A 14690-nucleotide genomic window follows, 5' to 3' on the forward strand; every position below is an offset into this window, starting at 1 on the left:
AATAGAAGAAATACGAACATTAAATCTCGTATTTGATAAATGTACTCATCATAAAATCAAGTAGTACACAGAAGTAATTCTTTAGCTAGTTGCAGTCAAACGCCCCTCATCCTTAAAGTCCAATCACGAAAATCCTTAGACCAAACCATTGCCATATATTAGGCGATTACATATCGCCACCTTATGATAAATATCTTCTATTAGTATTGAATTTCATACAGTATAAATACAAGTTCTCAAACTCTAACAATGAAAAACTCAGTAAACTCAACGTTGTCTACATCATGTATAAACAACTCGTAATCTTACGAATACTAAGAAAAACTCGCGGAAAAAGTCAGTTTAAATATTGTCGCACTTCAGTCATATTTTAATTTATAAACCACTATTATATTGTACTAAGTACTGTATTAGTAACAACACTACATATTATATTACTAACAGAATTATTTAATTAGTGCTTATTTCAGTTTAGGGATGATCAATGATTTTATAAAAAGAAGTCAATGTACGAGTAAAAAAAATAACATTTTTCGACACACCGATATCGATGTGAGATTTCAGGAAATAACCAGAGGAATTTACTTCATTAATGTGCAGTATTCTTAATTATTCGATTAATCAATATATTGTATCAGCGAATTCAAACCAGGAGTATTGACGCTTTTTTCTAAATCGATATCGATAAATATATTTCCTAACATCGATCATCCCTATTGTTATTAACAGCTATGTTAAAGAATTATATGTAACAACATTTGCTAACTGAATCTAATGAATAGAAATGGCATTATAAAATTTGTTGGAATGTCTATTGCTTTAAACAGCTTTATTGTTTATATCGAGATACATGTTGAGATATTTAAATTACTTAACATAATTTTTTATAATTTATATTATAATCTTTTAATATATAACATCGTTTGTTCTTATCAACTATAAATCGGTAAATTCATTACATTGTATTTGGCAGTAAGAGACTTCGGTGATATTTTTTAAATTTCTTATAGATAATTTTACACTCCGAACAACTAATTGCTCTAATTTAATAAAATAATACATCAATCAATATATTTCATAAAACTCAGCACCGACATTAGAGGTTAAAACGAAACCTACAAAATATTCTTTGATATCAAAGCTAGCTACCAAATTCAACCACATAAATATAAGTCACAAGAAAAATTGAAAGCTGCACTTGTCAAAATTAAGTTAATAAATCGTGATTTAAAAATAAAACATGCCTAAAATAAATTAAAATATCAAAATTACATTACAGTTATATTACATTTTTAAATAATGTCCAAAACATAGCCTCGTCTTTAATAGAGTTGCCAGTTTAGATACTATTCTTGCTTGTTAATAGCAATTAAATTAAATTAACATATATGTGTATTTATTTAGTTTAAATACAAATCAATAACGATGCAGTAAAATCGTTTGAAATTTAAAACACACTATAGCTTTATTTAAAGTTCTCAAATAACACGTTAATTTTGTGACAAACATTCGGATACTCGTTCGATACGTGTATAACATTTCAATGACAGTTCGGATACACATCCAACACGGATTAATTTTCGTTAACTGTCAAAAAAGTTCGGATTCACGTCCAACACTTTTTAACTCAATAACTGACACTGTTCGGATACACAATTAACTGCCTCACAAATTTACCATGAGACATATATACCGAGGAGCTCCTTTAGTGCTTGACTCTGAGTGGGAACAGTTAAAGTGTAGCTGCAAATGGGCGTTACCTGTGGTGTGATGTGTGCGGTGCGGAGTCACAGCACAGTCTCGCCGGCGAGAGCGCTGAGCGAGACTGGTCGCAGACGTTATTGTGCGCGACTCTCATCACGCGGGGGACAGACACCCGACTCTACGACTGCTACTGACTTTGCTCTCATCATCTGTACATATTTTATTGGTTTTTGGTAAAATATAAGCAGATTTTTAAAGATATATATTTCATCACTGTACATATCGAATGTTGGAAATCAAACCCAAAATCAACCCGCATGGATATCTTTAACCAAAATAAATCTTACAAAAAAATAAAATAGATTTAACATAAATTTTTTTAATAGTTTTAAAACAAGAGTATGTGTAAAATTAATAAAATGTTTTGCTATTTACATTCCAAATACCGCTTAAACAAAAATAAAGCAAAACCAAAACCATAGAACAAAAACCCATGTTAAAATTGTTATTAAAAACAAACACCAAAAACTAATTCTACGATGCATAAAAAGATTTAAGATTGTGCAATGAACAAAGGAATAAAAAAGTTTACCGAAACTAAAAACATCGACATTTTGCTAACTCTGGTGGATAATAAACTAGAATCAATAAATAAAACATGTTAATTCATCATAATTGTGAAAATATTTTTTTTTAATTAACACGCAGCTCTTCTATCTTCTCATACTAACTGTACTAATATTATAAAGAGAAAAGATTTGTTTGTTTGTTTGGATTGCAATAGACTTCGAAACTACTGATCCAATTTGAAAACTTTAAATAGGCTATATTTATTACAAGATTTTTCTAATTTCCCGCGATCGACGTCGCGGGGCAACTAACTTTTAATTTAAATAAATAATAAAAATTAATTGATCTATACATCATCATCTCCTTGACCTTGTCCTACGTACGTAGGGTCGGTGCACCAGGTTTTCGTCCTCCAAATCAATCTGTCTGCCGTCATCTCTATTGTCACCCCCTTCTTGATCATGTCACCTTTCACGCAATCCATCCATCTCTTCCTAGATCTACTTCTACCGGTGTACCTCCACACTCATACTTAACGTTCTTCCCTCCTCATAACATGCCCATACCACGATAATATGTATAATCTATACATATTAATAAAATTGGAGTGTCTGAATATAATATTGAAAAAAAAAAAATTCTGTCTGTATGTCTCTCCGCAAGGCGGCGTTTGTTCGCCACTTTGCTTACTTAGACGGGAAGGTAGCTGATGTAGGGGGGTATATTTTAGACTACAATTTTTAAAATTCTGCACTGACGGAGTCGCGGGCGACCGCTAGTTAAATACACTTGTTTACCAAACTATACTTTCCTAAGTATAACAGAGCTAGGTGTGTGGTGATGGTGGGTGGTGGTGGGTGGTGGTGGTGGTGGGTTAGTATGTTAGTGGTGCAGACTCACGGGCGAGGCGGTGTCACCTGATGCGTCTTCCCGCAGCGGACAGACCAGCTCGCACAGCTCCAACTCCTCGCGGCTCTTCTTGCGCTTCAACGAGAACTGGCTCTTCTTTGGTACCTGCATTACAACTCTTTGTTGAAGTAAATATGGAATTTTTACCACAGACATTATTTCACACTATAATCTATTCAATTCTGAAGTTACTTGGTTAGAAACATCCATACATACATCCATCCATACAAAATTTCGAATACATAATGTAGTAAGAAATAAGATAATGAGATAGATTTATTGTTGTACCTTATATTTGGTAGTTGCTGTGAGCGGCTGATAGCCTAGTGTTTGTTCCGCGTTGCGTTTCTGTTGTATCACTTCTCGACCGAGTAAATCGTTAAACCTGTTATATAAATGTATCAATCATTTAATATTAAATAAATTAATTATAGTAGTAAAAATATCTGCGAAATAAATGAGAACATTTCAAAAGCTATTTGATATCACGTTGCAATAATATAAGGGTAAATGAATATTAGTGAGTGGTAAAGGACCTTTGTGTGAGATGTCGGCGCAGCAGCGTCTTGTTGGCGGGGATGTTGAGCAGCGCGGCCAAAAGTTCCGCTGTGAATCTTGGCTCCAACAACATCAAACCTCCATGTACACCTGCACACAACATCGACGTGTACGAAATTAAATAAAAACTTTAGCAAAACTAGCTGTCGCACGCGACTTCGTTTGCGCGGAATAAAAAAATACCAATAATTAGCTTTTGTGTTCTTTCAGATTATGTTCCGCATCTGTGCCAAATTTTATCATGTACCTTCTAACAAACATCCATCCATCCATCCATCTAAAATTTCGTATTTATAATATTTGTAAGATAAAAAAAAAATATTAGTGCCGTAAAAAAACCTAGTGGCGATTAAGCTATAAAATACCTGCTCCCCGAAGGTTAGGTGCGTACTCCGCGAGGTCTATCTCTTTGAGCCACTGCATGACGCGGTGTGAGGACCACCGCGCGAGGTCTGCGGGCGCGCGCTCAGAGGGTGCTTCGCCCTCCACTGCGGGCGCTTCGCCCTCCGCCGCACGCCTCACCATAGTCTCCGGGTTGAATTCGTTCTCCCGCAACACTTGGATACCTGTAAAAGAACATATAATTATTACCAACAAGATTACAATTGCAAGTATTATTATGATGGATAAAAGTGGAACTGGGGCATTTTAAAAATTAGATATGGCAGAACTAAGTATCGATTTGAGATTTCATTTAAAACATCGAGTAATTTTATTGGTACTAATGTGTAAAGTACATTTAAAATAATTATTGGATCAACATAACAAGATCATCAGAACATAAAAAAGTTATCTCTTACTTTTATAAATGGATGGATGGATGGATATTTGTCAGACTGTATTTTCAGAACGACTGAATGAATTTCAATGAAATTTGGCACAGATATAGAGCATAGTTTCGAGCAACACATGAGATACAAAGTGAAAGAATGTGTTATAACCTCGTCGTATAGAGAGAGCGTGCAGTGCATGTGTGACACGCAGATGTGTGTGCAGCTCGTTGTGAGTGAGACGATGCAGCAGGCGGCCATCCAGCGCAGCATCCGCAGCAGCGCCCCGCGCACCGCACACTCCCGCGTCCTCCAGCCAGCGCAGCGCCCAAGCTGTGTCCAGCGAGCCAGCTTTGCTCAGCAACGGGTCTCCATGACCTCCCTACGACACACAATCCTCTATGAACGAATGAGCGTCGGTGGCTCAGGGGTTACTTGACTTGCAATCAGCAGGTCCTGGGTTTGAATCCCGCCATGTGTCAATGTGTTTTTCGATTCACATATCGAGGGGTGAAAGGCTATTTGTTTTAAGCGACATTTGTTGCAACATTGACTTATATATATATATATTCAGAATCAGAAAAATTCGCAAAAAATGTCGCTTAAAACAAATAGCCTTTCACCCCTCGATATGTACATTTATCCGACGTTCTTATGGTGATCTGAGAAGAAATTCAATGATATATGTGAAGTCAACCCGCAGTTAGCTGTGGTTGACTAAGGCCTATTCACCCATCAGGCGGGGCCACGGAAAAAAGCTAAAGCGTTCCCGTGGCGCCCGCCATAATGCGTTAGAGGGCAGTCAGGTTTTAGTGGGTATTCCAGTCACCTTCTGTGGCAAGTCCCACACTCCCTACGCCATTGTACAAGCCCGGCGTAGGCGTGCGTAAATGCATTTCCTGACTATAAAAAATAAAAAGGTTCCGAGCCCCTCAATGAGGACGTATAGTGAGCTGATGATGATTAAATATAGTAATAGATCAGAAGACTTATTAAGATACCATTAGATCAGTAACGGCAAGTATAATCTTCTTCTTGTGCATGGGATGTTTGATGGCGAGCTCCTTCTCTATGGTAGCATGTGATGCGTTGGCGAGTACTCCGCGCGAGTCGGGGGCTGCGCCGAGCCACGCGCGCGCCGCACTCACGTAAGACTCCAGCCCCATACCCTCCAGCCACTGGCATGTCATCTCACAGTCCCACTCGCGTATATCTCTTGTTTGTCTACAAAACAAGAAATAAAAGTTTCCAGTCACATATTGAACAGATGAGATTTGATTGGTGTTATAATAGCGAAGTTAACGCTTCAAATAGACATATAAATACTGTTACAGATGCGTTACCTTCATTGACAGAGGAGGGAAACGCATAGTTAAAGAAAATATTACTTTACTCAAATCAAATTATCCTGCTGGAAAGGAAAGGAAAATAAAATTTGACTTCACAGAATTTATTCCAAGTTGTCTATTTTCAATGAAATCGTGTTATTTCACCGGTCAGTGTCACAACATTTAATCTGTCAGTATCGTATATATGTACCCTACCTTGGCAGTGTATTTACCCTGCGCGGGGCGGAGGCGCGCAGTCCCCCCCTCGCGAACTCGTCCCCCTCCAGACGCACGCCCCCTCCTCCGCCCCCTCCCCCGCTGCCGAGACGAGCGCGCACCTCACGTAGAGACGGCGAGGGACTACCTCGAGGTACCGCCTCTTCTTTTTCAGCTAGAAATCATCATATAACTTTCATCAAAAAAAAAAAAACAAATAGACAAATCTCGAATAAACAAAATCTTTTGCCGTTATTATAAAACAATTTAAACATCCATTTCTAAATTTTTATTTTTTTTAAAGTATAACCATTAATGTAACATGCACAAATAAGCACCGAGCATCGTGCGTTTAACCTTTTTAATTATGTAAGCAATTTAATAAATAATAAAACTTTACACTTTTGTAACCTGAAAAAACAAACGCTATGTGACGTCAACAAGACATCTATCATAGTACCCAAGTAATACTCATTTACTAATATTATAAATTAAAATGTTTAAATAGATGTTTGTTAGAAGGTATCTCCGGAACGGCTCGGAACGGATTTTGATGAAATTTGGTACAGATGTAGAAGATAATCTGGAAGAACAAATAAGTTACTTATTACGTTTTTTTTAATAATACGCGGACGGAGTCGCGGACGACAGCTAGTAACATATAGTTTTAACAAAACATACGATCACAATACTCACAACATTTAAGCAGGAAGCATGCAGCAAGAAAACCTTAGGAAGCATGTAGAACTTGGAAATTAGATAAAAAGCAAATATTGTTAGCAGTAAAACTAAAAATAATTAAATTAATATATGCGAGGACGCGGACATAGGGTACACGGGGGTCATTTCAAAATATATTGTAAAAAAATCTCCATATTTGAAAAGTAAAAATTTAAAACTACTCTTCGTTTTGCTGGGAGTAGTTATCACAATGTTTAAATTGCATAAAACAAAATGGAGAAAAATAAATTAAAATATCGATGTAATCTGAAGCAAAATTAAAGTCGAAAATATTTAAAATAGGGCATAGGGCACTATTTAAAAAAGCTAAAATAAATCCCTTAGTGTCATATCACTTTTTAAGGGAAAGGCTAAATTGTGCCTTATGATTATGAGGAGAAGTATGATAATCGCATGCTCGTGCGCTGCACCTAGATTGGGCACCGAGTGTCCGCGGCCGCGCGCCACCACCATGTTGTTCTGTTTACCGAACGCGACGCGAGCCTCTGACGTCAGCACCGAGGAGCGAGGTAATGATGAGTAGAGGTGCGTGTTGCGCTCGATCTGACGCCCGTAGTTAGCTGGCGGTGTCTGCAATCGTAAATATTGTTTAAGAAATTGGTTTCAATTCAATTCAAATTCCGAAGACCAAAATCTTTGTATAAAATATATTGTTATCTCTAATTTGACAAAGATAATGAGAGGGATGACCATATGTTTTATACAGACATTTTGGTCTCAGAAAACAACGATAAATAAGTTACGCAAAATTTTTAGATCAGGATGTGAGCCTACATTCATTGCAGTTGCAGGCATACTGTCCTTACCCTGGGCGGAGCTGGTCGTGGTAGCGGCGCAGCGTCGGGAGGCGGAGAACGTTCTAGAACGCCTCGCTCTACCACTCGTAATCTGACTTCACTTAGCTTTGAAAGGAGTTCTAGCTTTTGTGTTTCCAATGATGATCGTGACAGCATCTCCTGTAAATAATAATTTTCAATTTTGTTATCTTTACGAAGACAAAGTTAAAGTATGCAACTGACGGGTTGTTGCATTCTTTCGGGTATGTTTTTAACTCCCAACAATAAAGGAAAAAATCATTGAATACAAAAAACACTAAAAACTCCCGAGATATATTAATAAATACTTGAATAATATAAAGTAAAATGTATCTATTAAAATGGCTAACTGTAAAATGTAGTATTTCATTGGATATGGACTTTATAAAAGTTTCCACTTGTATAACGATGTTTGCAACAACAAGGAAAGAAATATGCGTAACATCCAGGTCAGTAAAATAAAAGTTGCACATTTGGCCGATAACATCAGTATAGGGTATAAATAAAGGGGGTCATGTTCTGCTCGGCGAATAGCCAAAATAGACATAAAGTGCATACTTTATGGGTAATATGATAGTTAAATGGGAACATAAAACACTGCAAGCCTGTGAAATACTGGGTAGTAAGCCCTAAAATTAAAATAGCAATAGTTTACGTTACCTAATGATGGTACGTGTTAAAAGTAAACATAACAAACGGTAATGTTTCGAAAGTTTTTAATGTAAACAGTACGTTTCGACGTAGGTATACATTTTGTAGGTAGGGAACACTATGATACATTTTATAGCTACGTTTATCTCAGGGATTAATAAGGAACGCGTCTGGCTAATGTACGTAGGTGGCGCAATAAACGGATATGGAGAGGCGTAAAGAAATTCATTCTTCCTTACTTTTATTATAAAACGAACCGACAAAAATATAAATCGTTTCTAACTTTCAATATTTATCCTCTGATTATTAGACATCTAATTTTAACTATGAAATAAAAATCTCTGAGATCTGAAATAGACATAGATAAAATATTTCTTATTCATCTGCAAACACTATAATGTTTCATTACAATGATTATAAAAATTAAAAAGTATTTATATTTAAAATACACGACAATTGACATGTACAATTTTCGTAGCAGTTTAAACTAAAAAAAAACGTTGAAATAAATGTTTACAATGGCGTAAAGTCAATGTACTGATGAATCCCGAGTTACGCACTATGTGTAGAAAAAAACTCAAATAAAATGTACGATGAAACATCGGCCCAGCAATAGAAGTTGGCTGTCTAAAAAATCAATTGGTAGTCTGGTAAGACTCAAGATAACGTGGCCTTGTCAGTTTTATTCCCGACAACACGAGTATCAATAGGCCGACCGCAAGCAAGCCAAGGCAAAACATACGATGCGCACATGTTATATTCTAACTCTATACATACATTATTTTTAATTTACGCACAAATATAGGAATCTATAAATATAGACAAAAAGTCGATTTATCTACTGGTAATTAGGTTAAACGCTTTTATATTATTTAGCACTTTGGAATCTCAAAAGATATCATGCTTGCTATCATTGTATCGTAAAATACGTATACCAATTGGTTTTGTTACAATAAAGTTCCTGTAAAATTAATTACTATTAACATCAAGGAGGCCACATTGTAACGTTGTGTAAAGTACTATTCTGTGACAGACAATAGGTTTTTGCATTCAAGGGTTTCATGTACCCTTTTGTTTTCTGATAAAATTCTATCAACATCTATTATTATAACATGATCACATTGATTTTCTTCGTGTACTGTATGCGATGTGCAAGATATTCCGTTCAATACAAAATAGAAAGTTTTCAACATGTATCTGCAATAAAACACCGCTGAGAAAATCTAAAAGAATCATAATCCACCACAGCACTCCGCTGCGGTAGGTTCAAATAATAAAAAAAGATAAAACCCTCATCCTATTCTTTAAGCTGTTGGGGTGCGGAAAAAGTAGATTACGTTACGAGTGAAAAGACGAATGAACGGGCTTAAATAAACCTCTATGGATTATTATAAAAATACTGTAAAACTTTAAATCAACCATTGAAATGTGGATCTACTCAATTCTAGAAAGGGAAGAGGTTGGTCTTATTTATTACTAGTAAATGGTCTTATTCACTCAGTAAATGGATAGAAAATAACGTCCTTATATTTAGTGCCTTGCTGCTCGTTCGTCCTATTATCTTATTTCAGACCGACTTCTGATTAGTGCATGGTTTGTAGTATCCATATTAGTGAGTCTCTCAAAGCGCTGTGACCAGGGATGTAGAGACTTAAATTATAACGTACGAGCAATCAACAAACCCATTCACAGATCATTTGCGTCCACAACACATATGCCCACGTTTGTAACCTCACAAACATTCTACAAATAATCATGGATAACATGCTTTACAAGGAAATTGATAATTTAACTTGTGCTTGTGCAATCTAAACAGACGCAAGAATAGCTACACGTGTGGTCAAATAGACTGAATGTAGTCGACAAGGATATTTAGTTTGCTGGTGCTAACTGCAGGACTGTACCAGCAAACATAACATCATCTTTCTCATATCTATAAAAAGGTTTACTATCGCCTTATAATTGACAAAATAACAATGACGCATATCGTACTACAAATAGAAAAATAGAACATCTTCAATACTACTATATCCGACAATAAATCTAAGATGTCATTGTCAATGCAGCACCGACAATAACCACTAATCGGCAGTTAGGCTTAAAATCGTTCACATTGTAACGAGACAAGGCATAGTAGTGGCAATGGAAATTGCGCAGCCCACACCAATCATGTTTATTCAATAACCGTACTGTCGCGATGTAGGCCGAATGCTAAAGACCTAAACGCTTTATGGCGTCAATTTGGCGAGGCTAACGGAACTCCCGGTGTGCAAATAATTTCTTTGTCCTTAACTAATCGATAATATTTATTCTTTAACGATTACGACTCTCATTTTAAGATGTTCAATAGTCAATCATACTGATAAATCAATTCTTGTTGGTTATTATTGAAGGAAGTCGATAGGACCAGAGACCATAGTGAAATATGCAACGTCCTATAGTTATATTACTTTTCTCTACTTATATGATTGTTATTGTTAGGATTATTGTTAGGTTGAAAGCGAGTGAAAAGTCTAATGAAACACATAAAAAATGAAGTCAATGACTGATAAAACACCAAAGCTTTGTACTATTTGATAACCTTTGAGTTTTAACAGATACAAAGTACAACTTACACGATACTTATGAAACTGTTATCTCAGAGAGAAAGGACAAAATAAATGTTTCGAGAGTTGAGGTTGAATCCACCACTAACCTTCTGTAACCTCTGCTCTGTGTCGTCAAGTTTCTGTCGTGTCTCGTTAAGGGATCGTTCCAAATCCGCCATCTTCTCCGTCTGCGCTGCGATCTGTTCCGACAGAACCTGCACTTGTAACTGCAAGCTCTCTTTGTCAGCTTCCAATCTCCTGACTCTATCCTCTGCATCATTCTGTAATTTAAACAAGTCAATCATCATCACCATCTCACTGTTTTTATCGTAATCTAGCTACGGTTAGCCCACGAGGTTGCTGTCATCCAGATTGATGTATCGATCGTCTCTTAATCATATCACCTTTCACGTAATCCATCCATCTCTTTCTAGAGCTACCCCTACAGATGTAACCATCCACATTCACATTTAAACAAGTCTATCATAATCTAATTAATAATGGCTACACTCACAATCTGGTGTCGGTACTGAAAAGTTTTACACTCGTCAGGAAGGATCCCCTTTCCAGTTTTAGTATGTTTTTTCTCCTAAATAATTATACTTCGAAGTAAAGTGAAACTGGTTCACTTTCATACGAAAAACTCATACTGGCATGAAACTTGGTATTGAAAATGTAGCCTATGTTATTTGTCAATAGTAAGCTATCTAGTGGTAGAATTATTAAAATTTGTACATCAACTGATTTAGATCAAATATATTATCTATTTATTACAAACAAACGAATTGTACAAACTTTGGCTAGTGTATTAATTAAGTCAAAACATTTTATCAACAGTAATCGATTATTGATTGATGTTTAATGGCACAAATCGTTAGTTTAGGCACGAATGGCAATCATCTTTATAACATAAAGGGCTATTTAAATTAAGAATAATTGTATGTTATTGATATTAATTAAAAGGTAATTGAAAATAAGACAAGACATTAAATGTTAAAAAATAAAAAAACGAAAACAAAACTCAGCTATGTTAAAACATCGCCTCGGAATAAAAAAAAACACACGTTACGTAACAACCAAACATTGGTATTCCGAAAACATATCAATTAGAAACTGATTGACAATTTGGGTCCTGTTTGAACGCGGATCGAATTTACCTTATAAGATCGCGAGGTGGGCATGGGCGGGAGTGAGGGGTGTGAGGGCCACGCGCGGTCGTGCATGCAGCAGGGGGGCGGCGCGGGCGGCCCGTGGCACCAGCACATAGGCGGATACCACCCGCCCTCCGGCCACCGGAAGTGCTCGTACGAGTTCCATCGCCGCTGTAGGTCTGGAGGAGTTTCCTCGTTTCTCGGACGTCGCGGTCGCGGGGAGGCGCGCACGCTGCTCGGGTGCTGCGGCGGTTTGCTATTCAGCGATGACCTAGACTTCCTATCTCTATCACTGCGATCACTACGACTGCCTGTCCTACGGCGTCTTCTGTCCAAGCTGGCAGAATTGTAATCATCGGGACGAGTCCCTAACGACGCAGCTTCGGCCCCTTCTTCCATTATATCTCCGCTTGGCATCCATTTGAAATCATGGTCGCAGCGAGTCGAGTTATCCCTGCGGCTGTTTGGTGTTAAAGTGTGATAGTCGGCGTCTCCACAGCCAGTCTCGTACTCGTGCTCCTCAGAATCGTCATCGCTGGTGGTGCTGGACTCAGTATCGGAGGAATTAGCGCGCTGCGGAGCCACCGCTCCGTCAGTCCATGTTTTGCATTTCACTGTGGCTTCATCGGGGCTGTCCGAGTCGCCGCCTGTCACCAGATAACATGTCAGTATCTCGCTCGTTTACGGGCAGCCCCATGAGCGTCAAGTACTCACCCATGGGAGAGTACATGTAGGAGCGCATGGCGGGATGCACGTAATCTGCCACCACACGCGCATCCTCCTCCTCCAAGGGTTCCGTGAGATACTCGCGATCGGACATGGGGCCACCTTCAAACGACACTGCGCGACGTCCACTAGCAGCGAGTCAAAGACGTGGCGCTATTTTAGAGTTTGGCCCGATTCCAGTCTAACGCTACGTCAGTGAGTCGTCCGCGTATTGTGAATTACGTACTTTCGTGCGGGGGTGCCTCCTCGCTGGACTGAACGGACGCGGAGTCGCGGCCCGACGCCTCCGAGGCCGTCGACCGAGGACGCTCGCTGGCGGCGGATGTCCGGCGGGAGAGCTCTTCGAAGAAGTTATCCTCCGATCGTCTCTCGGGGATGGCTATCTTCTCGACGGCCGGAAGCGAATTGAAGGCTTGGTGTTTTTCGACCGCAGACCGGTTGTGCAACGCGGCTATGGTGGCCGCCACGAATGATCCCCCACGGCCGAGCTCGCGCATGTTTTAGTTCAAAATGAGCGACGCGTACGAACACGGCTAACGTTTGCGCCCGGAAATAGATCTCGGTTCATGCGTCTGATGCATTCCGGACACCCTTCCCTCTTTGATCTTTTTTTTTTTTAAGTAATATGTTTCTAGGCGTTAGAAAACACTTTATTATACACACGTAAACGATAGTAATGTTATTTATACGGCGAGATTAGAATAGGTTTAATGTAAGTTGTTAAACACACAGCAAGTAGCGAGTAGCGACTAACGACGCGTAAGCGCAGTGTGAGACGTGCGTCGTGCTGCACGCGGCTCGGGCCACTCGGTGCCGGCGCACTCGCACTCACCGACATGCAGTTGACTCCTTCGTAGAGGGACCGACGCATTCCGTCGTCTCGATCACAAGTTTCATCATATGCGCTCTTTGCGTACACTTCTGTTTGATACAAACCCCATGTGTGTATAGTTCTCAAATGTTCAAAATTATCATAAACAAATTGGGGATTATATGGTGGCTGTGTTGGGTAGTATATTGGTGCGCTTGGTTCCTCTATGTCCACTTCCTTTTTTGCAGCTTGAAGATTCAAACAATTCATGTCTCCTCTCGAATCTGTGCGACAAATTTTTTTTCAAAGTCATCAACTGCACTACCATTTTTAGATTACGCTACTGAGAAGATCGAATAATTTCCTTGATATTTTTCATAAAAAAACATAGTATTTTGATTAAAAAATACTATTTTAAACTTCTCAACAAAATAATAAATACGTACTACAAAGTAAAAGCTAAAGGCGAATAGCATTATATATTCGAATAGTAAGGGTGGGTGATATGTTGCATTAGAGAACGTTTATTGCTTGTCGCTGGTGCACTCCGATCTAGGAGTAGTCGGGATCAGACAAGTCTCCCCTCGACGGAAATAGACGCGACAGCTGCGCTTGTTGGAGCATATGATAAAAGCGTCATTTTAATGCTATTCTACCGAACGCACGTGTTTCCATGGATCACTATTTTTTTAACTCACATCATTAGATCCGTAACCGAAAATGTATTTAAAGTATCGATTTTTCCAAATGAATTGAGTGAATTATTAATTTATTTTCTTTTTCTTTGGAACACACAAATAATTGTCCAATTGTCTGTGCGATTTAAATTAATGTAATTTCAATTTATTGTAAATGGAAACATTATATTCATGTAACGTAATGCATATGTATTTCTATGTATAGAATATCACCAATATCATATTATTGTTACGGAAAACACACACATTAACTTCATATTATTTAACTCAATGCATTGCCATTTTTATGGTTATTAAATCTTTGCTCGTTAAATTCAGCTTTTAAGTTTTAGGCTAACTAGATCGTAAAGTCGAAAATAGCCGAAGTTTGTAAGTTTGATGATCGATAAATTATACATTTCCTTAGCTAAGGTAATTGTTTACACTGCGAAATTGTAAACTATAATAAAGTAAA

General features: G+C 38.0%; 1 protein-coding gene across 4 annotated transcripts; it reads right to left on the reverse strand.

The window, feature by feature from the left end:
* Nucleotides 1–1388: 1388 nt before the first annotated feature.
* On the reverse strand, nt 1389–13539 carry LOC106713549 (liprin-beta-1). Of its 4 annotated transcripts, none has more exons than XM_045677891.1 (13): nt 12954–13539; nt 12008–12648; nt 10958–11131; nt 7603–7752; nt 7207–7366; nt 6056–6230; nt 5513–5735; nt 4683–4893; nt 4107–4307; nt 3720–3831; nt 3472–3568; nt 3192–3288; nt 1389–1913 (listed from the first exon to the last, which is right to left on the reverse strand). In XM_045677891.1, exons 1-13 carry the CDS (start codon nt 13222–13224, stop codon nt 1858–1860), a joined length of 2568 nt encoding a protein of 855 aa, XP_045533847.1. In that variant the 5' UTR covers nt 13225–13539; the 3' UTR covers nt 1389–1857. The 4 variants fall into 4 exon arrangements, with proteins under 4 accessions (XP_045533847.1, XP_045533848.1, XP_045533846.1 ...); XM_045677892.1 differs by having other exon boundaries at nt 1391–1913; nt 3175–3288; nt 7264–7366; XM_045677890.1 differs by having other exon boundaries at nt 1391–1913; nt 3175–3288.
* Nucleotides 13540–14690: the final 1151 nt, after the last annotated feature.

Source organism: Papilio machaon, chromosome 5, assembly GCF_912999745.1.
Source record: "Papilio machaon chromosome 5, ilPapMach1.1, whole genome shotgun sequence".
NCBI lineage: Eukaryota > Metazoa > Arthropoda > Insecta > Lepidoptera > Papilionidae > Papilio > Papilio machaon.